This window comes from Ciconia boyciana, chromosome 7 (assembly GCF_034638445.1).
Source record: "Ciconia boyciana chromosome 7, ASM3463844v1, whole genome shotgun sequence".
In the NCBI taxonomy this organism is placed as follows: domain Eukaryota; kingdom Metazoa; phylum Chordata; class Aves; order Ciconiiformes; family Ciconiidae; genus Ciconia; species Ciconia boyciana.
In genome coordinates this window covers 14,623,674-14,651,242 of record NC_132940.1, presented here as the reverse complement: position 1 = coordinate 14,651,242, position 27,569 = coordinate 14,623,674, and the positions used below count along the sequence as shown (strand labels likewise).

At 38.5% G+C, this 27,569-nt stretch overlaps 1 protein-coding gene across 1 annotated transcript in view; it reads left to right on the top strand.

Annotated features, from left to right (window-relative positions):
• ADGRL4 (adhesion G protein-coupled receptor L4) overlaps positions 1-27,569 on the top strand; it is a 75,003-nt gene that overhangs the window by 28,095 nt on the left and 19,339 nt on the right. The window contains exons 4-11 of the mRNA XM_072867811.1: positions 11,635-11,787; positions 18,117-18,272; positions 18,787-18,857; positions 20,602-20,775; positions 20,869-21,052; positions 23,297-23,413; positions 24,531-24,724; positions 26,021-26,191. Of these exons, the coding sequence (XP_072723912.1) occupies positions 11,635-11,787; positions 18,117-18,272; positions 18,787-18,857; positions 20,602-20,775; positions 20,869-21,052; positions 23,297-23,413; positions 24,531-24,724; positions 26,021-26,191 (1,220 nt within the window). The remainder of the gene's footprint in view (positions 1-11,634; positions 11,788-18,116; positions 18,273-18,786; positions 18,858-20,601; positions 20,776-20,868; positions 21,053-23,296; positions 23,414-24,530; positions 24,725-26,020; positions 26,192-27,569) is intronic.

Sequence of the window (27,569 nt, the reverse complement as noted above, 5' to 3'; positions counted from 1 at the left end):
TAGTCTAGCTGAAGTAATGCTGGCGTGTTTTCCCTCTGGGTAGAATTCCTCAGTCTAATTGTCTCCTCCTTGCCAGACCATATTTGATATCTTCAGGTTTGGAGACTGGATGTTTTCCAGTAATTAATGGCTTTTCTCAGTTATAGATTGAAATTATTTCCTTTTGTGAATTAGTCTATTATCCAGTAGTGAGCAGCTATTGAATTCCAGAGCATTTAAATGGGATAACTTACAAATAGAGCTAATATAAAAAACACAGTCACCAAGCCACATGAAAGTTATGTGGGCCACTGTAGAATATGCTTAGTTCACATGTAATTTTTGACAAGAATGAAACAGTATTGACTTTAAAAAAAAAAAAAAACCCACAAAAACTATTCTTTGCTGTTGGCGTTATCTTCTTCTAATGACCTAACCTTAATATTAACTTACAGCAATATAGGTCCATGCATCTCATAGACTAGCATTAGGTCACCTCATCTAACCTCCTGAATAGTACTGGCAATAAAATTTCATCAAGCTACTCTTGTCTTGAGTATTGTAACTTGGGTTTGACAAAAGTACATAGTGAACTCAATGTCTCTGATGCCCAGACTAGACTACTTAAAGTACTTTGTCCACTCAGAGCATAATTAGCCTGTGGTTTCAGAAATCAATGAATACTGTTCCACAATGGAAAAAAATAGCTTCTCCTGTAGTCACTGTTTTATGGCCTTCCATGTTATTTGAGCTATTACTTCTCTCAAAGCAATTTTACCACATCTTTTATTGTATTCTGCTTTTTAAATCCAAAATGGAACATAACACAGATCTCAAAGCTAAAAGCAAGAAATGCTTTTAATACAGTTTCAGATATGTTACAGCAAATAATTTTTCAAAGGACAAAATTTATTGAAGATAATGTAGTACAATGACACCTGCACTTCATAATGTACCACCTATTTTTAAGTAGCAGATCCAAAAGCATGAAGAGGGACTTCTAGTTAGACACTGATGAGCCTGGTTGTCCTTTCTACATATGGATCTGTCCTTGTTACCCAAATAAAGACCTCCTACTAAAGCTCTTCAATCATGTTATATCATGATTTAGCAAAAACCTTTTCAGCTGAGTTCAGTTTTTCTTTTCCCTTCCAAAAATGCTGCTAAAGTGGTAAATGTAAACTGATAGAGTTTATCTCCCCAGGGCCAGGAAGGTAGTCTGGAAATGTAAGATGTAGGAACTCATGTTCATCCTGACTTTCAGCCTTGTGTTTCACTTGCCGTTAGATGGGGCACTGTTGAAGAAGCCAGAGAGATCACGACCTCTGAGCAGATGGCCCTTGTTTAACTGGCTGTAGGAGACATCCATCTAGTAGTTGTTGGGGATTAGGTATGGACAGAGTAATCCTGACGTGGTTATACTGCCTTTCTTTAGATACATTTAACATCTGTCGGGTGCAGTTCAGATGGATCCCAAGATTTGGTCCATAATAGTGTGCAATCTCTTTGCAGCTACTGGGGAACTATTTCCTCTACAAGAAGACAGTTTACAGATTCTGCTGTAACATGCAAAAGAAAGTTTGGATTTGGACAAATACCAGAACGTGCTTTTATGTATTTTGGTTCAGAAAGTTCTGCAAACAGAGTTTTCAGAAATTAGTGTTGGAAATAACAAGAACCAGGTGCATTGGGGATTGAACAACAACTTTGAGTCTTATTCTCCTGAATACTATTATACAGTGGCTACTGGAATATTGGGGAGATATGTGTATGCAGCATAAATAAATCATGGCATTTATTTATATAAACTGAAGAAAGGGCTAAACAACGTAATCAAGATTTCAGCCTCACATTCTGATACATCTTCTTTCATGGTGCTGATTCTATGCCAGCATTATGGTAAATGAAAAATGCAATGGGAAGTCTGCAAGAAACTACAATGCAGATATTGTCTGGCTATAGGTTGTTTGGGTTTTGTTTGGGTTTTTGGTTTTTTTGTTTTGTTTTTTAAATACAGTTCTATTTGCAGTACTGAAACTGAACTTCTACTTGGGCTGCCCATTCAGTTCTGCAGGGGGCATAGTTATCCACTGGTAAAACGCCCTCAGTAAGGGACCGCTGTGCTGCTCGCTTTCCTTTAACCAAAATATTCTGATTGTGCATGTGCTGTTTTACTTTTCAGTTAAAGGATGAGTTTCAGTGAAAACAAGCAAGTTAGCAACAAAAGTGAAAACTGGATTGGGAATGATGTAATTTAATAACAGGGAAGTTTCTAAAACCCTTCTGCTGGTAGCACTGAGAAAAACATCGACACCTGCACACACTGCTGGCAGTTCGAATCCAGCATATTCCCATTCAGCTGCACTTCACCTTGTTTTAATTCCATGTTTTTGAAGGAGGCAAACCAAGAAACTGATGATGTGTCTCAATTGCATTCTGTCTAATCCTTGAGTAGCAAGCTAGACACAGGGTGCCTGCCAGGATGTTGAGGTTGCGTCTTGGTAATTAGATCTGTGTAGGGTGAGGAAAGGAAGAGCACTGTGGTCTCCATTCTTGACTTCTGCTCTTGGCAGGTTATGCCCCTTTGCTTCTATAAAAGCAAAGATGCAGGTTAATGGGAGCCACTCCTTGGACTTCAGTGAGTTTGAGGTCAGGTTCTGTTATGGAAACAGACTTTTCACACACTTAAGCCAAACATGAGCATGTTGTTGCTCTGTTCGCTCAGAAGTCAATGCAGAAACAATCCTGTTGTTTCAGAGCCTGCCACAAGGAGGAGTGATGGAGCAGGTCATCACTGAGGGAAAGCCTTCTTCAGAATTAGATGAGCCTGAGCCTTTTCCTGCAGTTCATACATCCCCATCTGCCTACTCCAGGGAGGAATTCAGCAACTGGATCTTAATTTCTGGCTCCCGAATGTATACTATGAACCACCCCAAACAAAATGACAGTCGATAGTTCCCATCAACTCCAATTAAAAGTACCTTTAACATACAACTAGCTCTGTGCTTGGATCCAGTGCCATGGAACTCACATGCCTCAGGGTCACCGGCATTAACTGCTTGAAACTGCCCGTTGTGCTCTGTGGAGGGCTCCCAGGGTAGCACAGTGACCATCCTGCATGAGCACCTGGGTGCTTCCAGCCCCAGCTCCCTGGCACAGGGGGAATGCCGTGCTGCTGTGGCTACGTGGCGTTCAAGGCCCCAGGACTTTGTCCTGTGTGACTGAAGAAGTCCACATCCTGACAGAGAACAGCGTTATTTCTTATCACAGCCTTTGCTGCATGCTTGTAGTGAGTTCGATAAAGCTCATCAGATAATGCTTACTGTTCCTCTGCCTCATTCAAGCCGTGCTGTCTGTCTTACCCCCGTTTTCACATCTTGCTTATCCATACCATGATGGTGTCGCAGTGGTTTTCATATATAAGCTGTAAAGTGGTGATGCATTTCCCGGCTGTGTTTTCTGAATAAATATCTTTCTTTTTCTGTTTTGAAATTTGGGAAAGTGCTGCCTGGAAGTTTTTCTTCCCCCTTAATCAAACTGTTTGCTAAGCTGTTTTCCTTCTGTCTTATCTCTTGCTTGGGTCCGAAGTGTTTAGATTTGAGTGAGGACGTCTGACTCGTTCACATCCTGCCAGATGGGAGCCTTAGGCTGTTTGAGTTCATGGTATGGCTAACCAGGAGCTGCATGTGACTGGAACTGAAAATGGGATTACTGTTTTATCCCCTCCTATTCAGTGTCTATAATCCAGTTTTCCAGAGAATTCATGTGGTCATCACTCCTCACCTCCAAATCCAGTCTGAGAACTCCAGCAGACCATCTTCATCCTAGATTTTTTTCCATTTTACTGTCTCTGACATTACTCTGCTACAGCCTCTCTCCTTTAGCTTTGCATTTTAACAGCTCATCAGGCCAGGTGCTCAGCTGGTGAATTAATGCCATGTTCCTGGGAGGAAGGCAGAAGGGAAGCCTGGAGTGCTCCAGGTGCAAGGAGGTCATGATCTGCTTCCCCAAAGAGTGAGTGGCAGCTCCCAGTCCCTTGTGCCTGAGCTGCAATGTGGCTTGCGCTCTCCACCTGTACCCCTGACAGGTGCCCCGAGACCCCACTCACCACATCAGCATCAGGGACGCTTGACCAGCTCTGAGTTTTGCCTGTAATAGAATGGGTGAACCTTCATAGCACTCACAGGTCTCCCCCTCATGGTCTGGTCAGGGAAGGGGTGTCAGCCAGACAATAAATAACTAATGTGGGGTTTGGACACCCAAAGTGAAGCTCCTCACTTGCAGCTGCACAGCTCTGAAGCTTTCTCGCTGAGTCTCCGCTGGTCAGTGCAGCTCTAAGGTCTTCTCCAGGGGGAGTGGTGGGGGTGCGTTGCTGCTGTCTGCAGTGCCGGTAGACCCCCGCTCTCCAGGGGAGGGGAGGCAGTGCTGGGGAAAAGGTGGGACAGGGCCACTCAACAGCTTTTTATTCCCTCCTTTCCCTCTGTTTCACTAATTTGAGCACCTTGTTCCTTTTTATTCTCAAATTCCTGCAGATGCTTGTCTGGGTAAGTGGTTTGTTTCCAGTCAAGGACTAGCACTTTTAAAGACTTCCCCTGCGCCCCTTATTCTTCACATATGAGTGATCACAAATTATAGATTTTCTTTTCTTGATACTTTGCAAGTGTTGAAAGGACAGGTTGTTCTGTGTGGCTAAACAAATGACAATTTCATCACTGGCACTTACCCAATAATAAATGCTTTTCATGTTTAATATGTAGTGTCTGAAAATACCAGAAAGAGATGCCAGAAGCAGTTTAGATAATATATTAACCTCTCCAAACCTTGTCCATTCTCTGAAACTCAACCTGAGTGTGTTTTGAATATGTAGGCACATGCCTTTCCTTCTTCTTTTAGACTGTTCTACCTTGTTCCTTAAACTGGGACTAAGGGAGTTTTTTGCTGTGAGGCCCTTTAGTTCAGCCAGACACAAAAGAACTGCTGATCTGAAATCATCTCTGCATATACACATAGCCTGTGAAGAATGTGAGAGAAAATATTTGTTTGCTGAACTAAGGACTTTTAGGAGTCCAGCTAGCTGCAGAGCCATCAAGTTCAAACCAGTTAAAAACTTCTGCCAAGCTATAAAAACATCCCAAGAAGGCATTGTGAAAAGCTCTTGCAAGGAGGTAGGGTTATGAAATTTTAGCAAGACAGAGCTTGCAGTGACAAGATTTCCTGTGCAGCAACTGCATGGTCCCTTGCCCCAGTGTAGGACAAGGATGAATCGGGCCCATTATGAAAGCAATTCATATTTAAATGAGATTTCCAGCCCAGTTCTGCAGTCTCAAGTGGTTTTTCTAAGCATCTGCTCTTTCATGCTGATTTAGACCAAACTTGAATGCTGCATCTTTGGAGAATCATAAACAAATTGTGTTAAATTACCATTAATGGAAACACATCACAAGGAAGGAAAGGCAAGATTGTTAATGGTATCGCTGTTCTTAACTCAGGCTGTGATGGCTGTAGACGCACAGTCCTGCAGCACAGAAGTAATGTATGTAAGATCACCCACTGTTCTGAGACCTCCAGACAAGCTAAGCACAGCAGGGTGAGTAGCACTGGAATTTGTTTTACAGGAAGCCTTTCATTTCCTTGCTTTTGAGGGGTTAAGTGAGGCACTTCAAGTACTGTTCTCCCATGAGGCTTACACTAGGGAAGGGTAGTTTTAGTTTCCCCCAGGGGCTCCATAGCAGCTTTGGCAGCAGCGGCTGCTGTCGAAAGAGAACAGCCAGATGCAATGAATCAATGTATTCCCCAGCCGCTCCAGTTGCGTTTCCTACCTACCCAGTGCTGTCCACTTTTCAGACTACTGTGTCCAATACTGGTCCCCAGCCCTGTGCTGCCACTGCTGTTCTTGATAGACAGATATGCCCCAGAGGCCTCCAACCTTGGTTTCAAAAGGCCTGGATCGGGGCAAAATTAATTGTTGATGTTTTAGTTGTTTATTTTTATGTCATCTGGGGAATGCACTGAATAGAATGTGAATGTATTGTAGTATACAGTAACAGCCTCCATATAAGCTGCTTGTGGTCCTTAGGAACATCAAGCATTTGTTAAACTTATGAAAATCACACTATCGTGCCTATGCTTGTTCAGGCGTGGCTTTGGGAAAACTCAAGTTATCAAACTCAAGCTCTGGTCAGGAGTTCTTAGTTCATTAAAATCCTTCTCTGGAATGTCAAGGTGTCAAAAGAGTTCACCTGCAACAGCCAGATTTCTACGGCCCTGGGAAGCCTGTTGCGTCTCTGGCCAGCTTGGCTGGGTATCCAGGTCAGACCCCACGAAGCACCCTGGCCACAGCACAGATTACCCTGTGTGGGGAGCTAGGACTGTGGCCCCTGCCAAAGAAGCAGAGAAACAAGATCCTCAAGTTCTCTGCCTGTAGCAAGGCCCCAGTAGAAAGCCTTGGGAGACATAGGTCTAACTGGCAGATTTTGATCCAAGACTTTGGGAATTCCAGCTCTTCTGCAGAAGAGCTGGGAGCGTGGAAGCCAAGGGCTGAGCTCACAGGCTGTGCAGCTCCAGGGCAGACTTTCCATGTGGTGGGACCCCAGGCGGCAAGCTCCTTCAGCCATGGGCCATCCCACCTCTGGAGTCCTCCAGCTAGCTATCACCAGTGACCAAACTCCAAGTTCAATATTGCTAGTTTTCCAATCAGGTCACTTCACAATTAAGAAAGGCCATCAGCCTGACTGATATAAATTTAATTCAATGCCAGAGAGCCCAGAATATATTCTATAATACAAAGTTTCACTTCTACAAAAATCTCATTTTGCATGGATTGGTGAGGATGGAATAGGCACAAATCACTCTGTTTACCTTGGGTGGTTTCAACCTTGTTTGTTACTTGAAATGAAGGGAGAAACAGTTTACTTCAAAATTTACAAAAACAAAAGAACCTTGTGTGTGATCGTGAATCAATATGACAAGTTTCACCCCAAAACTAACTCTTCATATTATATGTCATCATATCATCAAAAAGTCTATCATGGAAATGTATGCAGTGCAATGGAAACCCTTCAAAGCTGTTTTGATAAATCTTCTGCCATAAGACTTTCCCTTATGACATTTTTCATGTAAAATATGTAAACAGTATTACAAAAATCTTATATCTCAAATTGATAATCCAAAGCATTTTCTCATGCTTGTCATAATAATAACAAATTATGTCATTCTGTAGTGGTAGTTGCCCTGGTGTTTTCCTATTGTAGATTATAATTTTATAACCACCCAGTATTTAAACAGGACATATGACAGGGTAAAACTTGCACTTTAGAAAGTATATGGAATATGATAGAAGAAATTTCTTCTATCCTTTTTTCGTAAAATCTTACCAGATTCCTCTAGCTTCTGACTGCATCATGGCCCTAAAATCCACAAATCATTCTTCTTTTTGTATTCATATGTTTTAAAATTTCTAAAAGAATTGAATGCTCTTTATATAAAAATGTATTATATCAATGCTAAACAAAATTCATACAAATTTTATTTAACAATGAATAATGTTACCTGATGTAAAAGAGTGATTGTTCAAACATTGGATCCAATTTATATCCCTCTGTGACAGGGCAAGACTTCCATCAATGCCCAAACTTCTGAGTGGGGCTACTCAATCCTAAACCAATGGTATTCTTCTATTAATGAACACATGCAGTTTTACTACAGAATTACCATCCTCGATTCAAATTGAGTTTGAAAGGGGTGTATCAGCTTTTCAGATTTTTTTGCTTTTGAAGAGCCTTATACATTTTTCAAGAGACTAGTAGAGAAATGCATGCAGCTAGTAGCTGATTCCCTCTAACCACAATTACATTTATGTACAGTAAAGTACATAGTAGCTGCATTTTTCAGGTGAAAATGGAGAGTTGGTTATATTTTACACCTGTATCATGTAAGCATCCTACCAATATTCAGGTGCACATACATACACATTCCTGTATCCACCCATCCTTGGGTTATTTAACACAAATTTCCTAGGAAACTATTTATAACCTTCCTCACATTGTAATTTTACAGCAATTCAAAAAGCATAGAACTGCCATGTAAAAAAAAACAAACAAACAAAAACCCAAAACCAAAACAACAGCAACAAAAAAACCCCAAACAACCTGCTCCCCACCCCCCAAAAAAAGCCATTTCTCAAGACAGTTCAGCTGTTCAGCAAATGCCTTGTGTATCAAACAGACTTGAATGCAGTATTACCGTTTAGCCACAATAATTAACCTTGTCATTTGGCCAATCTTGTTTCTAAAAGTCTCCCAATTTTTCATCCAGTTACCGGAAAAAAAAAAGAAAAAAAAATCTTTAAAGGAATGTGCATTCCTGAAATACTGCTTGTAGCGTTCAATGGGTATCTGTGCCAGCAATGAATGCACATGACATAATTAAATTAGGTAGCAACAAAGCAGGTGGATTATATGCTTGCTGTCACTTAAAGTATCCTCTCAGTATAGACAGAAAATTTTCTTAAAAAAACCCCAAACATTTTTCCATCTATAAATCCTGTTGTTTTTTTCCTTGCATCGTTTAAATCACAAATCCAATAATACTATAAATCATGTAAAATTTGGAAAATTATTTTAAGCCCCTGGGCTTCATGTTGAACTGCCGTCTGAAGAAAAAATTCAAAATGTTTATACGGACAACTAGAAGATATTTTTGCCATCATTGTTGATCTTGTAAAATACTTTATGTGAAATTAGGCAGATTATTTAAACACATCTAGTCAAACTGTATATGAAACTCCTTTTTTCTTGAAAACTTCTTCCTCACTTGTCTTTCTCATTAACCCAGTAGTTTTCCATAGCGAGCACCACCCTGGGCCTACTTACGTCAGCGACTTTTATGCCATTAATTTCAATGGAAGCAGGATGTGGTCCAGTAAATTATCCCCTAGCATGGTCTGCTCAATATTACATTAGACCATGAGAATAGCAAATGGAAATTTCCTTATGAATTTAACTCTTTAAACTATCCATTCTTGTGTTTGCAGTGTAAGATACTGCTATTCTTCTGCAATGTTCCAAAGGTTTCTCAATCATCAAAAAGGTTCACTCAATAGGCAAGCCTTCTAAGGCAATATAGTCACCATTAAACCCCTTACAGACATCCTAAATACTGAGGAAAAACACCAATAATCCAGTAGAGTTCATTAGGCGTAACTGTAAAGAATTTATTGATGACCACTGCATGAGTCATTTTAATATTGCTTATAAACTTTTTGGATGACCTGAAAAAGGTACTAGTGCTGGATTTTGAGGACTACAGCTGAACTCCTAGAAAACAAATCCAAAAGAAAAGTTCTTGTATGTAGCCTGTAGCTTTTCTCTCATCCACTCTGATATTGCTCTACTTTGAATGAAGTCCTGCAGTGATCAGTGTTCTACTTCTCATCTTCCATGACTACTATCCCATGAGCTTTCCAAAGTCAACATATATTGTTTTCTAGGATCTATAATACTTTCCCAAGCCCAAGTTTACTTGGCAGCTAAAATAGGGTAGTCCACTTCTTTTTGTCATGAAATGCCAGGGTCTGGGAGCAAACTGGGATTGCAGAAGAGCCAAATACACAGACACACACAAATGATACTTGAACAAGTGGACCTCGCTACCAAGATTTGTAAAGTGTTCTGGGGCCTGGTCTCTGCAATGCCGTGTGCCAAACTGGATTTTTCATATTCTCATGCTTAGCTTTTGAACTTGAATTAACACCACATTCTTTTCCTCCTTTTCCTCCCTATCATAATTTCACTTAGACTAATTTGGTTTTACTTTGGCATTCTTTAAGTAAGATCCAAATCATACACCTTCTCTGCTGTATGCTCACAAATACCGAAGCTGTAGAATAAATATTGTTGACATGTCTTGGCAAAGTGCTTTTATACTTGGATTCTTCATTAAATTACATTCAATTTTAGTTATAATGAGCATAATCCATTTGATACTTTTGACCCAAATTCCCCTGAGGAAAGCTGCAGTTCTGAATTGATATTAGCATCTCTGAGTCAATCGAGTAACGTTCAAAATCACGTCAGACTTCAAATCTGAAAAATGTCCTTTTCCAATGTTATTCTAGGGATCGTGACTAAGTTATATTGCAGAAATGTATTCCTGCAACACTTTACAGCTCTTGGTGTACTTTATTCTTGCCACTTCCCTAGCTTACGTGACATTTTACTTATCTGTAACCTACCTCTGTAAACACCTTATGAGAACACTGACCATCAGGAAGCAGAAGCACCTTTCTGAAACTCATTCCTGGGCGTCTTTTCTGAAATCATATTTCTTCTCCCTGTCACACTCCTTAATCGTTCCTCTTCTGCAATAAATTGTTATTTCTCTCCCTCTTAGAATTCTTTCCTGTCATTCATCATGTTATGAGTACCTTTTGCTTGAGAACAGGAACAAAATCCCAGTAGACTTCAGGAAGCCTTTAACTCTTTTCCTTTCTCATGATGTAGAAAATAGAGAACTCCACTCAGTGTCATCATCTTTAGGAGAGTTTTGTTGATTTGTTTCAGAGTTTTGGGGTGCTTTGGGAGAAATGGGCTATTTGGAAAGAGGGAATTACCAGTATTGTGACTGTTAGTCTCAGTTTCCTAAGTAGAGTGTCTGGATTAAGAAGCTTTTGAATTTTTTCTCAAGTTTGGTCTAAAAATTATTTAATAGACAACAGGGACCTTGGAAGATTCTGGAGAGGAAACAGTTTTATTGAGTCATTGCAGAAGATCAACTATACAGTTCAAAGCATGAGTTTATGATTTAATTTGACCTTTGATCAAGCTAGCTGGATCCCTGTGCTCACAATGATAGCACATGCAGAGGCTCTGCAGAGAGGAAGTAGTCTTAAAACTTGTGTATATAGTTCATTTTTCATGTATCATTAGGGGCATGGGATTAGCCCTGTAAAATAGATCATGTAATTTTGCAGATACAAAACTGATGACTTGTACAGCAATTGCTAAGAGGTAAAGATCAAGTCATGAGTCTTGCTCATCTGTGTGTTAAGATCTTTGGGATAACTAAGAAAAAACAATAAACTTGAAGACTCAGGTCAGTCAGTAGGACAAACTTTGTAAGTTTGTTGTCTGGGACTGCTGAGAAATACCACAGAAGATCTTCAAAAACAGGCCATAAAAAACCCTGTCAGTTTAGCTATATTGATCCTGCTTTGGTGTTAGGGAATGAACTGGATGATTTCTTGATATCCTGTTGAGCTCTGTTTTCTATGATTCTAAATTCCCAGATGCATCCTCGGGGTGACTCTCTACCTGTAGATTTTTGGGTAGCAAAAAATGTTATCAAATACAACCATGGCAGAACACATACTTGTCTCAATCCTTTATTCTGAGTGAATAGCCAATTAAACCATTCACTTCAGTATCCCACTGGTTTTCTCATTTGTTGACTCACGCAGGATGAGGGCAGAAGAGTGCTGCTGAACACCTGATTACATCCTTGGCAATGGGAAAACTATATAGACAAACACCAAGAGTGCCAGCTCAGCATTCAAAACTTACATAAATAAAATACAGAAGGCCAAATTAAGCTTTTACTTTACTGTTTTCTTCAATCTGCAAATGCAAATATATTTCTCCATAATTTATGTCTTGACAGATGATAATGAATGTGAAAATGCCACTCAGCCTTGTGGAGAGCATGCCAATTGCACAAACACGGTGGGAAGTTATTTCTGCATGTGTGCGCCTGGTTTCAAATCCAGCAATGGTCAACAAACTTTTGTACCTAATGATGGAACCTCCTGCGTGGGTAAGTTATTAATGTCTGCCAGCTAGCTTTACATTGTCACTCTTCTCTTATTGCTGCTGTTAATTATAGAAATCTAGCAAAGTGCTTTCAGATTTGTGAAGTTTGGTGTCTGGATATAAAATTGCCACAATTTGGACTGGTGCAGACTTAATATTCCAGTTCAGGCCCACACTCCTCACTGATAACACAGCAGCTGCCATTGCTTTCAGTAACACTTCAATCTTAACTCTGCTCACAGTATTTTTAATCCACGTCACAGTTTTAGATGATGAATATATAGTTAACACAGAAATCCCCAACCCACCCAGTTATGCCCCTGTTTCACTGATCTGTGAGCAAGTGACAGATCAGATATTCTTAAAACAAAGCACAGTGACAAAGTATTCTGCATTCAGGTTGCTCGGGACCAACAAAATTCCCTATACGTTTGACCTACTATGCTCCAAATATCTTCTGTTTGGGGGCTTTGGTTGGGATATTTTTGGTAATTTTTCAAGTCTGATCAAAAGCAATGAGCAAGATCAGTAGTTATCCTACCTCCTGTGCCATCCATCAGCCTCTGTATCTGTAGAGGTTGGATGGAACATGTTCAAGATTACAGGGGAGGAAAAGTTTTCTGGAAAAATGTTATTTCTGAACAACTATGCAATCCTTTAGGATTTCCTTTGAATGGAAGAACTGTAACTATTTCTCTTTTTTCAAACTCCTGGTAATTTTCTCTGTATGTTCCAACAGTCCTCAGGGAATGCGAAAATGAGAAATAAATCTATTGCCCTTTACACCTTTATGCTGACTGTGTCTCATTCTAGATATGTCTCCTGTGAGCTTGTGAGTGCTGACAACCTCTCTTCTTACTGCTCTTAATATCAGCAGAATGGCTGCATATTAATCCAGAAAGTGATCTAATCAACATTTCTTGCCCATTGCTCACATCCATCTAAAAGAGCTCTGCTTTATCCAGCCGCTATGTATCGTTCTTAAATTAGCTGGGACTGAGACTGTTAGCACATTGAGCTGTAAATATTCTTGCAGTTTCTGGTCCAGGTTTTGATTTTTATGTTATGACATTTCCTCAGCTTCAGAAGTTTTGTCTTCAAAGTTATTTCTCTGACTGTCCTTGTGTCATTTTAGCTTTTTACTATTAGCTTGCTAATTTCTTTTTTTTTTTGCTCTCTTTTCTTTACTGGGCAGACTGATCTTTTTTTGTCCTCTATTGGAGGTTAGTTTACCACTTTTCCTCTCCTTTTTGCAAATCCATATGGGAGGAGCTGAGAGCTTCCAAAACTCACACTGAAATAAAGAATTACCTGTGGGCATTTTTTCTCATTAAACAAGTGTACCAATTACTTTACCAAGCAGTGAGTCCTAAAGACAACCTTTTGATCCACAATTAATTTTCTGCTTTATCTGTCAGGGAAACCATAATAGGATATTTTGTACCCCATGGATCTGCTGCTACAGGTAGTAGATATGACTTGCACACAAGCAGCTGACAGTAGTGTATTCAGGGTGTACTATACACAGCTGAAGCAAACACCAAAGTTGTCATTGTAAATACAATGCAAGTTATCCAGTACAAATCGGAGGACAGAGCTACCAAGTATCCATCCTACTCAAGTTTGTAGGGCCCCAAAATATTTTCAGATTCTGCAAAGTCTTCAGTCTTCTTTTTAATGCATGTGTATAATGTATATGGCAGTAACTTTAAAAATACAGTGGTTGAATTTTGGAGAGTATGCCGTTATGCAACCTATTTGTTTATGCCATCAAACTTATCTGGATTTCCCAGTGCAAGTGTGGTACATGTGTGAGAGTCCATTTCAAAGTCCATGTGCATACGCATGTGTGTTCCTCCCCTCTTCGGATGCTATACTAAACTTCCAAATACAAAGTGATTATAACTCGCAAGGTAGTGGATCAAAAGAAAACTTGGGACAATGGCTTTGGGAAATGTCAGCCGACCCTTAATCCAACCAGAATGTAGAGTTTTGAGATGAGGGTCAGCAGTATTTCATCCACGTTATCAGGCAGAATTGGTGAAGAGATGACAATGAAGCAAGCAGATAGAGGAGGAACTGGAGGGTAGGAAGGGAGAGAGAGAAAAAGAGGAGAAAGGAAATGGAGAAGAAAGAAAGGAATGCAGAGATGTGATATTTCTGAAGGTGATATTTTTCTGCTGTCCTCAATGTGAGCTATTAAAATCTATTTACCGTGTAAAAGCCATGCTTTTTCCTTAGACTTCACATTTTATTGAATGTTTGGCTGCAGATAAAAAGGTGAAATATAAACCTACATTTTTCACCCCGGTCAACAGAGTGAAAACATGAAAATGGCCATCTGTAAAATGAAAGTGACATCTGTGCCACTCTGCCTTTTCCAGCAACATGCTATTAGTTTTCTTCAGGTATTTCTGAGAGCACTGGGAAGGCACCCATTCTCCATCACATCATTTTCTGTGACAGGGGAGTTGTACAGTGGATGGGATATGGCATTATGCCACATTGCTAACTTTTCTTTTACCTGTGCCATTCATAGGCTTTTTCATTTCTATTTTGTGTGTGCTGCTGCCTTCCACAGTATGGAGACATGGGGAGGGAACATCTAGTCCTTTGCAATTGGACTTTTCAATCACTTGCAAGCTACTTATAAGCAGAAGGTATAATGTAGACATCAAGCTGTCTTGACTGACTGGTGAAGAATCAAAGCGACGTAGGTACAATCCAGTAATTGGCAAGACTGAACATAATAACTGTTCTCAGTACTTTTAATTTAATTGGAATTTCCTTGCCTGCTGCAGTAAATGAGGAGTGACAAAGCACAGAAATAAAATAAAAGGTTATAAATCTATTTTCACACTAGCCTAAGTGGTGTTGGTGATATTATTTTTCTGATCGGAGCTATTATAAAAGCTTCAAAGTTCAGCTCCAGGATTTGTTTTGAATATTTACTAAAAGGCCAGGGCTTTTTGCAGAGCTATGGCAAATGCTCTTCTGTTTAAAAAGCTGCTGTTCTTCAACCTTTGCTCGGGAACGTTGTCTGTGAAGACTGCTCATGCAAGCCTTGTCAGCCCAGTCCTGCTCCCATAGTAGATCAAGGAGGACGGTTTGAGATCCTTGCCCCAAAGCTCCAGTAAAATTGGATTGCTGAAAGCACTGACAAGCTGTTGTCCGTGTGTGGTCCAACAATTGCATATTCAGTTAAAAAGGCATAACTACAAAATATAAAGAAACAAAAACCTACAGCTACTGCACACAGTATTTCAAAGCAGGAACTTAAAAGCAGCATTCTTGCAACTGTCACAAATTGTTGGCTGCCCCTGACAATCTCATTGATTTAAAAGGGATACGAAGCTGATTAGTACCTTGCAAGATCCGGCATATTGCCTTTTAATTTTGTCATCCAGGAGATTTTTTTTTCTTCAGGAAACAGTAAATTAGATAGGCGTGATATGGACTCATTCCATATGGACAACTCAACTGCAGAAAGTCTATTTGCATATACTCGACAGAGTGTCTCTATCAGACTTTAAATAGCCATCCTGTTACCAGAGATGTGCCTTGGTGCTTGAGCTTCTGCTGTTGTTTTGGATAATCCTGACTTCTCATTAAAATCTGTTACACTTAATATCTGACATAATTACAAAAGGAAGGGTAATTTGTGTGACTGCCCAATAATGACAAATAAATGATTTATCAAACTAAAGATTCATGAAAAGCAAAATATCATAACAATTTTGAAATATTTGCATCAGTAAATCACATGGAAACCTGATACTTAGCAATGGTAGTCTGGAAAGTATTCAAATATGTGTTTATTTATAAGTCATTGTAAGTTTTAGCAAAGCTTGTTGTCATTTGCTGGTGTTTTAGCACTGCATTACATGCTGAATATCTTGTTAAGATGTATGTGTCCTTCTCCGTGTAGCTGACAAGGCCAAAGAAATCTTTGGTATAAGGCTGATGCGTGTTCTTGTTATACAAACTGGTATTGTCATGGTTTTCACCATTGCCACTGCAATTCATTCAAAGTTTGTCTGTCTGACACAGAGTCACACAACAGAGCACTGACAGGCACCCACTTGTTTCAAAAAGAGCTTTATAATTTAGTGATGTGAGAGGTTATTTAAATGCCAAGAGTAAGAACTTTAGCCTTATGTCTTTAAATGACAGCATTTAATTATGAGGTAGCCTGTGTGTAGCACTGTATCGCGCTTTTTACCCCCCTTTTCTTCACTTTTGCCAGATTCATTGATGTATAACATGGTTAGCTCCATGACTGTGAATACTGAGGGCACAGAAACCATACAAATACGGATAATGCAAAACTCAGCTCATGAAAGAGAAATATTTGCAGTTTTGGGCATTAAATACGGAAACAAACTATTGCCCTAATGCAGATAATTATAATTTAATCTTATACTTTAGACTTCAGGGCTTGCACCAACCCATTCAAACACACAGCCTCCGTGGCAGCTCTCCCTGAAGAGCAGAGGTGGTTGTGCTGGGGAGGGCAAATGCGCCTCCAGCCCCACCTCTCCTTCCTGCCTGTGCTGTGCAGGAGTCTGAATGTTTTTTCAATGGGACCTTCTGAACCTCAGGCTTAAAACGCAGCATTTCAGGTGCAAATCAGAGCCACTGCTCAGTGAGGAAAATAGGGATGTGAAAGTGAGGTGGGACCTCAGCCATTTCCTTGAACCCCAGGAAGACCTCTAGGATGACGAGCAGAAGAAAGGGAGCTGGGAATTAAGCACAAAACAGCAAAAATTGTGTGGATGCAGAAACTGTTGTGATGCTCCATTAAAAGTTTCAATGTGTCTTACAGTTGCTCCATATCAAAAAAATAAAAAGGCTTTCTTGCCATTAGTAAAGGAGGCTTTCTTGGCATTAGTAAAGAATGTTCTACGGATTTACCAAAAATGCTGTCCAAATAGGCAGATGGCCCCCAGGTATCCTTCAGACATCCTTCTGCATTCCCTAGATATATCCACAGAGACGCAGTACATTTTTCTATTCTTCCACAATTTCCGTTTCTCTAGCAACCTTATTTCACATACTTTATTGCTCATTTTTGCTCTGCTCCTTTTTGAAAACCACCAACAATCTTGTATCAAAATAAGAGTGCAAAAATAGTTCCTATATGCTAATAGTGCATTTCCAGCCCCCTGTATCTGCTTTCTATCTGTCTGCTCTCAACACCCATCTGGCTGCACAGAGGCCTCCTATCAACTCAGGTAGCTGTTCTCCTAGATTGATTGGTTAATCAGTTCTCCTTTTTCACCAATTTCTTTCCCAAATTCAGTGTCATGCTAGTTCTTGACTTAGGTTGTCTTCCTCTCCAGGTCATCCATTCTCCTCTGTACCTTTACTGTCCTTCAGTTCAGTTCTCGGCCTCTTCTTCTCTCAGGTTGTTCCTTTAAATCTGCTCATGTGTCACTTCTTCATTTTTCAGCCCTTTTTGTTAGATATACCTGTCCCAAAGCTGTTCACTCTTTTCTCCTTTCCAGCACAGCATTTCACAGTCCATTACTTCATTCTTCAGAATTAGTTGGTATTGTTCCCAGTTTATTTTCTCTGTTGAGTTATTTGATCTTTATCCTCAGCCAACCAAATAATGCAAAATAATCCTTACTCCAGCCAGAGAGTTAGTATCCAGCCCTCCTAAATTGATCAATTCATGGATTCCCTTACCGGAATTCATCAGTTTTACTCTTGGACTGTGCCCCACCCAGTTACTGAACCTGTCTACCTAATGGCAAATTATTTAGAAGCACAAAAGCCATTTTAGGCAAATGTAATTTAAATGTGGATTAAAAAGAAGGCATGCCAAGCACTTTAAAGGGCACAGAGCTTAAATCCTAGATTAATGAGATGGATAGAGTGATCTTTTGTAGCATCTTTTTAAAGCAATGACTTAAAAGCAAAGGCTGCAGTTTTCTTTCTCTTTTGTAACTGAATCATAAGGCTGAGAAAATCTGTGTAGTCTAATCTCTGGAAAATGGATTTCAGATGATTTGCATCAAGCCGAGCATTTTGTTACGATAGAATTAATATTTACACTCATGGTTTTAAAACATGAACAATGCAGTATTATATAGTAATAAAAGTGGTGGTATAAAAATATGATAATTATGATTTATCCTTCTAATCCCTAAGTATTATAATTGGCAGGTGTTTTGCCATTAAGTTTGCCTTTTTAGTTTTTGCTTTTTTTTATTCCATGAAATTTTATTGTGAAACTGCTTGCAGTGTGCGGGGCTATTATCAACAAAGCAGCAAGGTGTTAGTCTGTAAATACTTAATAAAAAATTCAATTTCTCACGATATTTGCAGATGTAGATGAGTGCAGCAATGAAGGAACTGTTGCCTGTGGAGATCATGCAAAATGTGAAAACGTGGATGGAGGGTTTAACTGCTCCTGTAAGGAAGGTTATCAACCATCCACAGGAAAATTGCAGTTTAAGCCAAATGATGGCACTTCCTGCCAAGGTACATGATATTATAAAGGTTTATGTGTTATTATAGAGCTACATCTTCTGAGAAACCCACCAGTGCCTCATTATCTTCAGTCAGATTAATCAGCGAGACATGAAAAAGAGGCAAGGCAGTGGCATCTACATTTCCTGAGAATAGAATAATTTCGTAAATGTATTTTTGCTAAACAGTGTCATGAAATCCATTTGAAATAACGGTTGCCTCCTCATAGTTGTCAGATCTGTACTCCTCTGTAAATTTGAGCTGTCTCTTAACTTCACCTGTGGAAGTCCCAAGGAAAGGGGCCAAACTCTCTACCTGAGTAAAATGAAAGCTCAGAGTCCAATCTAGTGCTGTAACTTTGGCCAAGATAAAGTCTTAGTAGTTGAAGTTTGAGAATGGACTGCTGTGCATAAACTCAGAACGCTGGTGGTTTGGGGAATTACTTAGACAAGAGCTCTTACAATGAGTATATATTGAACATTGATTGAACTGCAATATATAATTAGTTTCTTTTTAATTTCTACAGAAAATCCGAAGGCCAAGTGTGAGTTATACAAAGACTGTATAACTGAACATATTAATAGAACTTTAGCTGGAGTAAGTAGCATTGGTTTATAGATTAATTTCCAAATCCTTTAATTGTTTCTGTTTGAAACTGTTATTTCAATTATAATAGTTCTTAAGGAGCTTTTAACAAATGCTTGAAGCATACAATTGAACTTAAGCATGTTTACAGAAGTCTTTTTAATAATTTCAAATTATTTGAACTGGGTTGTATGTTCAAATCATGATAATAACTTGCTGGGAATCTGTGTGTTCTGTTTCCAGCAAAGTGAGTCATGGTGCATGAAAAATTCAGAAGTGTGGTAATCACTCAACTGTTTCTGTAATTTCCAAAGTTACACACTGCTGCATTTACTGATGTGCAATTATTTGCTTGTTCAAAGTGAAAGGCAGCAAGATAGCTTACAAAAGTAATGTCAACAAGTGACAAAATAGAAAATGGAGCAATAACATCCTGGTATGCTAGTATATTTGCTTCTCAAAGCATAGTATGTAAAGTGGTGCAGAATTTATAGGCTCAAAGACTCTGGACTCAAGATTTTTTTTTCACCAGAAGCAGAGATTCTTGAAGCAAATTTAAAAAACATTAATGGATTCACTATTCATTAGTCTACAGCTATAGTATTTTCTAATTTAAAAGGACAAATGAAACATAAACATAAATAAATTAAAACCAATTGTATATGTTTGCATTTTATATTAAGCAGTTTGCTGAAATTACAAGATTCAGAAAGATATTAATTTAAAGGCTTTTATTAACCTAGCGTAAGATATACATTATATTAACATGCTTTCTATGTTAACCTGCAATGGAATGCATTATATTAAATATAATACATGCTTACCACATTTACGTGCAAAGACATGGTAAATGCCACAGCAGAATCTTAGAGTGAGATTTTTTTTTTAAATACGTAGTCAAACCAAACTTAAATCAAAGTAATAAGTCTAAATACTTCAATTTTATGTAAATAACAGTGTGTCAGATTTTAGCCTAGTTTTTAGCCTGTGTTTTAGTTCTATTCAGCTGCAGTCAAAGACGAAGCAAGCCCCATAAAAGCTGTTCAGCAGCAGAGACTACATATGGATCTTACAATATCAGGTGTTGGGGGGGGTTTGATGGATAAAATCTCATTAGCTTTCAGTATCGTGAAGTAAGAATTCTTTTCTTATTCAGCCATGAGACTGAAACTTGCAATCTTAATCTTCATCTTACCCTCTCTAGCCTATTACTTTTTAAACTAATTGTTTTATGTAAGTGCATTTAGCAGTTCATAAACTGAAGCAGTGAAGGTGAAATAGGCAATACAGTTTCACTAAACTACATGCTTTATAATCTGCACTTGAAAAAAAACCAACCACAAAATGTACAAATACTGCCCATCTGCTCCCACCTCTTCAGCTAAAATTTAACAGAAGAGTCAACGGAGTAACCATATCACTGACATGTAATTATTTTTGCAGAACATTTACTAGTTCATTTTGGAGCATTAGGATAAATAAAACTGAGCTGGAGTAGTAAAAAAAAAAAAGTGTAATGATAGCATATGACTTTTTTTTTAATCATAGTTGCTTGTTAGGGTTATACCAGACATGTGTAACACCATTACTTTATAGGTCAACCTGTTGATTTAAATAGCGCCTCTTTTTATGCACAAGCATCTTAAAAGCCAGTGTCTTAATTCACAGAAATCAGTCATTTGCATTGGGTTTACTTTCACTTGAAGAAATGTGACTTTACTTGTTTCATTAAGATGCGAGTTCTTGTATTTTTCAGATTAGTCATTTAAAAACACCCCTGGAGATGCTGCAAGAAATTAATAAAAATACCTTGGGACCACTTTTACCTGTAGATGTGATTTCATATGTTGAAGCACTATCTTATTCATCACTGAATACCATGCATTACTCTGTTTCTGACAATGAAGCACTTCGTAATACAACCATTAATGTGAGTGGATCAACCCTTAAAGTTGTGGGGTTTTTTTCTTATTTTACAAATAGCGTATGACTTTCCACTTAAAAAATATTATTTTATTTACAGGTTTTGGTTAACACTGTGAACAATTTTTTACAAAAAGACAAAATTACAGTCTGGGAAGCTCTTCCTGTAGATAACCAAAGACGGAGCCTCACTAAGCTGCTGCATACTGCAGAACAAGCAACACTTCTCATGTCACAGAACTTCAAAAAGACAACACAGCTAGATGCTAATGCAAGTGACATAGGTAAAATAAAGAAAATTAATCTAAGGTATACTTTAGATGTGGATTACACTGAGGAGTTTTTCAGCACAATTATGAAGATTAGAAATGGTGTTATGTGAAACACACAGGTGTTAATTTGTATGAGTTTCATAACTAACACCTGACTTTCAGTGTAGGTATCATAATTTTCAAAGATTGAACATTTGAGCCCAGAGCCCAGAAAAGACTTGAGAGGCTGTGGGAAGTTGTCTTTTCAGATTCTCTTTCAATCTCTCGTTATAGTCACCCTGTCACAGTGAATCTGGATTCATCTTACATGCACAAAATTATCCTCTGCATCTTATATGCATAAAAAACACCAGTGGAATGAAATTCGGATTTGCTCCATACAGATCTTTTACTCCTTTTGGTTCAGTGAAGGTATTGTAAATGAACTTGGAATAAGGATTGTACCTAGTGAGTCAAATCTTGCGTGGCTTTATTTTCAGAGAAATTTCTCATTTTAAGAGGAATTTCAGAGGATGAGAATTGGTTAGTCTCAATTGCACCATTTTGCTCTCCTACTTCTCCCTTGTGTGCTGGTGTCTTCACACCAACTCCTGCTGATTTTCCTATGGTAATAACAGTTTTGCTATTCCTTCAATGGGAGCAGAGTAAGGCTAATACCAATCGCTTTTGAAAATCCTAATAAAGCACTGCTGATTCCTTTGGCAATGGCCACTCTTTCATTTTTGTTTTTCTGAATGTACCCAACCTGTATGTGACCTGATTTCTTATTTTAGATTTTGTACAGTCCTTCAGTGCCTCTTACTGGTTTGCTGTTTTATGAGATGACTTGATGAGAAAGATTCCTCCTTTGGTCCCGAGGCAGGTCAAACCACCTGTTCTTCCCTCACCTTTCTGAAACTAAAGTAGCAAGAGTGATGAAAAAATAGGAGGGGTTCGTTCCATGACACAAACTCTCTAGAAGCAGATTTGTGTTAGTGCAGAGCACCTCTGGGTCTGCAGCAGATCCAGAGCGGTGCCTGGAGCTGGCTGTAAAGCCCCTGTTCCGCTGCCATCCTGGCTGAAAGCAGAGGCTCTCGTGGCTGCAGAGCTGAGGCCATGAAGATCAAGAAGAGAGGATTCAGGTGCAGCCTCCAGTGGCAGTGTGGACATCAGTCAGACCAAGGTGACAAAAAAAGTTGATAAAGAGGATGGGGAGGAATTTCCATGTTGAAAGCTCGATGCTTTCCTGGCTTGCTTTTGTTCTGAAATGGGAAACTGTATGAGCTCTTTTCCAAATTGGCCCCAAACACTAGAATTTTTTGTTACTGTTTTTCAGCATGAATACATTTTCCACAGGGTTCATATGTGCCCCACACATCTACTTTGAGACAAGACCTACAACATCACCCATCTCTCTCCATTGCTTTTTACGGTGCAAGCTCTTGAACTACAAGCTTTTCAAAACTCCAGCCACAGAAAACTATTTCTTACGTCCTGACAAACATTTTCTGACAGCTGGTCTATTGAATAGCTCATATTATTTTTGTGTGCTGTGCTATAAGCAATGCAGATGGTCTAGCTTAGTGATATTTCTCCATCAGTCAAGTTTTAGATTTGTTTGTTGTTGTTTTGTTTTGTTTTTTAAAAAAAAGGCCTGATTGACTTTTTTTTGTTCCCATCCTGGGTGATTGAAACTCAGCACTATAATGAACCAAGTAAAGAGCTCAATGTCCTCTAATGTAGTTTTTGTCCTGAGGGGTGATGCTTGTTTGTTTGCTTTTTGACAAGACACATCATTATTTCATGGTGCAATGTGCATTTGGTAGCATGGATAGATAGCTATAAAATATATACTTTTCAAAAATTGGCTTTTATCAAATGTTACTATTCAGTAGAGAATTTCATGCTTTGCTTTTTATAATTGTGATTTGTGGTCCCTTTCAGAAATGCATTTTTAATAAAGCAATAGCTCTTTCTAAAGTAACCTGCATTATTCTTTCCAGTGCCTAATTTAATGCAAGGTAAATAAAAGACTATATTTTTCATGGAACAAGTAAAAAGTATGAGAGCAAAATGTATGCATGAAAATAACAAAACATAGAGGTTTAGGCAAACATGTTATATTAATAGCATTTTTCTTGAAATATTTGGCACAATGATATATTCTTAAACTTCATGGTAATTATGCAATCCAATAGCACATTTATTAACCCAACTGTAAATTATGGTAGACTGTAATGAAGTTGTGATTTGTACAGTATTTTTCTTCTTTTGCAGCACTCAAGGTTTTTGCTTTTGATTCACACCACATGAAGCACATTCACCCTCATGTATACACAGGGGGAGATTTCATAAAGATCTCTCCAAAGAAGAGAGAGGAATCTCATCCTAATGGTAAGAAACAAAGGTTAGAGAGTAGGTGGGTTAATAAACACCTTGGATAGACTTGTACCCACTAGTAAATAACCAAATGTGCAGCTCACCAAGACCGAGCTTCAGCCCTGCTAACTACAGAGAAATCAGGGTGTTTTTATCACCATCTCTCCTACCCCTTTGTTGTCTCAAGACTGATATTTCTAACATTTCCAGTGGCACAGTGAGTATCCAGTGAGTTTTAACACTGGATATTGGTACCAGAGACCTGAGCTTTATCCTTTTCTCAGCCATAGATCTGCTGTGTGACCTTGGACTGGCCCCTTCAACTCTCTGTGTTACTCCTCCTACAAAAATTGGTGCATCTTTTCTATTTAGAGAGTAGCTCACTGGGGCAAGAACATGTATTCTTCAGTACCAAAACCAGCAGGGCCTAGATCTTGGCTTGGACCTGAGAGTGCTACAGAAATGGCTTACAACTACTGTCATCACTATAAATAAATAAACGTGTTTAAACAGCTCTGGAATTAAGCCACCTAACTTAATAAACATAGAAAAGATTTTTTTAAATCTTAATCTTCCAGCTAATCTGAATCTCACCACCTATCAGTACCTAAAAATGTGGTTTATCTTGGTACCAGGGAGAAAAATCATGACATTTTTTCAGATCAGCACTGCATCCTAAAATACCTTTCGCTTTCTTTTTCCCTGTGTGTCTTCCATCCTGGCTCCACTGTAATGGAAGTCAAAGCAAGCAAGGTACTTCAGAGAGGCCCAGTATTTACCTCAGGTCTGAGCCATTTTAGTTTATGAGACCCGACACCACATGTGTAGCCAATTGCAGAACAGCAGCAAACATATATTACTCTAGAAAAAATATATATGCATATATCTAATTAGAATTTCCAATGCGAACACACATTTTTATTTCTAATGGCAGTTACATTGTTTTAAATAAAGCTATATTTCATTGTCTCTAAAACATTTTTATAAGTATTCCACAAAGATTCCATCTGTTTTGCATATTTTATGCAATAGCAGTAATAATGTCTATTGTTTATTGTTTCCTTAATGTCTTCAATTTTGTTCTTCTATAAAAAACCCACAAACTACTAAACATGGTCTGTTTGATTGATAGGCACCGTTGCAGTTGTCTTTCTGCGGTATAGCAATATTGGTTCTTTGCTTTCATCACCTAAAAACCGCTCCTCAAAAGATACTTCAGAGCAGAGACAGACAGTAAGCTCATCAGTTATTGCTGTTGCAATTAGCTCAAATCCACCTACACTTTATGAGCTCGAGAAAATAACATTTACTTTAAAGTATGCCAAGGTAAGGGTTTGGGTTTTGTTATCAACTTCAAATAAAACAAAACAATAGCTAATCATTTTATGTGATGTAACCATACCTGCAGCGTATGATATCTTGAGACATAATTCTGTTGCTTGCTGATGTGAGTTTGTCATTTATTTCTCTAATAAGATTAATCTCAAATGTGACATCCTAAGTGCAATAAGTGCAATAAGCAATCCTCAGTATGATACAGCTGAAAATTGCTATGGAACTAAAGCAAGGGCAACAATGCCATCTTTGCTGGGTTGTAGTATGAATAAAATGTAGATGCCTGAACCAGAGAATATTACAGGATCTTGACTATCCTGTATTTAGGTGGGGTTTTTTCTGAAAGTTTATCAGACGGTTAAGCATGCATACTAAAAAAAGTGCTGCATACTAAAAGAAATGCTTCAAAGTTAACGTAACTTGGAGCTAGGAGGTAATAGCAGAACCTATAGTGTTGCAACTTTGTTATTTCTGAAATCTGAACACGTTTATTTAAAACTGAGGGGTTTATATCCAGTATATAGAGATTTTGCTGACTTCACTCGTATGTGAAGAATCACCTTACATGGCACAAAGAATTATCAGAAACATAAGAAAGTGACTCTGTAGGGAGGTGGTCAGTGGGACAGGGTGTTAACCTTGGTTATGCAGCTTTTAAATTTGTTACTTGCCTTATAATATTTGAGCTAGGATCACCTTTATATACATTTGCATATATTTATACAGCCCCTAGTACAGTGGGGACCTTATATTTGACTAGTGTTAGTAAGCACTAACTGTAATAAATAATACTAATGGTCTTATTCATCGCTGTCGACGCACCTGATATAGCAGGTGTGATATGACCCTGGCTTTATCCCAGATTACTTTGTAAAATGCACAGAGTAAGTCTCAGTTGTTGAACTGCTCATTTGGAAGGGACTATGAGCAGGACAAGCAATGTGGCTGTAACCTTGGGGTTTAGTCCATATTCAGCAGGTGCGGGGATATATATAGCAATGTTTTCAGTAGGTAAAAATTCCAACACCTTTGCAAGTGCCAGAAGGGTTCAGTAATCTGGTTAGCCTACACGTTTGGTGGGGTGTTAGCTGTGTAGATAAAATGCTTCCATCCACAGCCATGTTTTAATTGCTTGGAATAGGCCTTGCAGAATGTGCTTTTTGTTTCCCAACCTTCCAAAGGTAACAAGCAATTTTTAATGAATTGGGCTGGCTGACGTAAGAAAAGTCTCTTGATGGGAAATATCCTGCCTTTTGCCATCAGTAAAACATCTTGTTTCTGTTCCAGACTGCAGATAAAGATATTAAATGTGCATTTTGGAACTACTCAGCCGACACAATGAATGGGAACTGGGCTACAGAAGGCTGTGAGCTGACACATTCCAACTCCACTCATATCTCATGCAAATGTAATCATCTGACTCATTTTGCTGTTTTGATGTCCTCAGGTGGCTCTGTTGTAAGTGCTATTTTAATTTAGTGTTTTACCTGATACTTTCTCCTGTCTTCATTCCTTATGTTTTTATTTCAGTGCAACTTATGTACTTTTCCCCCTTTAGGTTGTCTCTTGTTTTCGTTCAGCAAACACACAATTTATTGTGCACAGAGCAAACAAAATTCCTCCCATATGTGTTTGAATTTCCTTATGTCCTTTCTGCAGTATTACAGACCAGTGATGCAGCAAAGTATCTTGTTCCAAATACACAGTCTGTTGTGCTTATTTTTGCTGCATTGCTTTTAATTTTAAATCCCACTTTAAGACTGCTGTGGGATTTAACTGGCATTCATTGGTGGTCAGTGACCATATGGCCCTGAATTTCTCTCTCACAAAACTTTGCCACCCATTTGTCTAACCTTGGCATCTAAAAATCTGCTTTAAATTCTCTCCTGAGAGTTTGCAACAGCATAATCAATTTGAACTGTTTATGACTGTTAAACATGGACACTCATGACCAGCACAAAATCATGAGAACGACCACTCAATTTATGTCCTTCTTATATTAAGAGGCCCCATAGATTTCCAGGGTCTACGCAGGGATCTGCAGGATCTCAGGTCCTGCCTCAGGAGGCAGCTTTATGAGGTATCAGAACTGACAGCAAGCAGAATATTAGCATGAATTTACTGTATTGAGACAGTTCTCTCACACTGTGAATTTCGTGCTGATAGAAGCTGTTTCCTGGTTGCTAAATAGCATCCTAAGTCTTCAGTTCAAATTTAAAACCTTTGCAGGTACTTATATAGTTATTTTGAAAAGGAAGGCTAGGAGGAAAATAATCTCTGGTCCTCTATTTAGAAAAAAGAATACTTAGATATATTTTATGGTCAGCTGAATTCTATCCTTATCCTGATGCACAGTCATCTATTTCAGAGATTCTTTGTGCAAATACCAAGCAGCAAATGTAACTGTATCCCTATACAGAAAATATTCACATCCAATATTAAAATAGCCTGTGTTTCTTTGGAGAATGTTCATGTTACGTATCTGGAACAACATTTGTTTGAAGTGATTGTTATTTCAGAGTCTTGTTTTGATCATGTTGCAAATTCAGTAAGATGGTTATTCAATTTTGCTTATCTAACTCACTGCTGTGATAAGTCCTTTTATATTAGAAAATGTTCATGTCGTATTAATAGATGTCCTACTGTCAGTGTATTTGTCATTCACTAAAATGATCTGATTTTTAAACTCATATTAGGAGATACTGATGTTAATAAAAAGTTTTGTTAAGAAATATCAGAAAATGCAAGAGCAGGAATGTATACAGTTCATTACTAATTTCCCCTAGAATTATATCTCTCTCACAAAAAAACAATACTTTTTAGATTATCCGAAGTG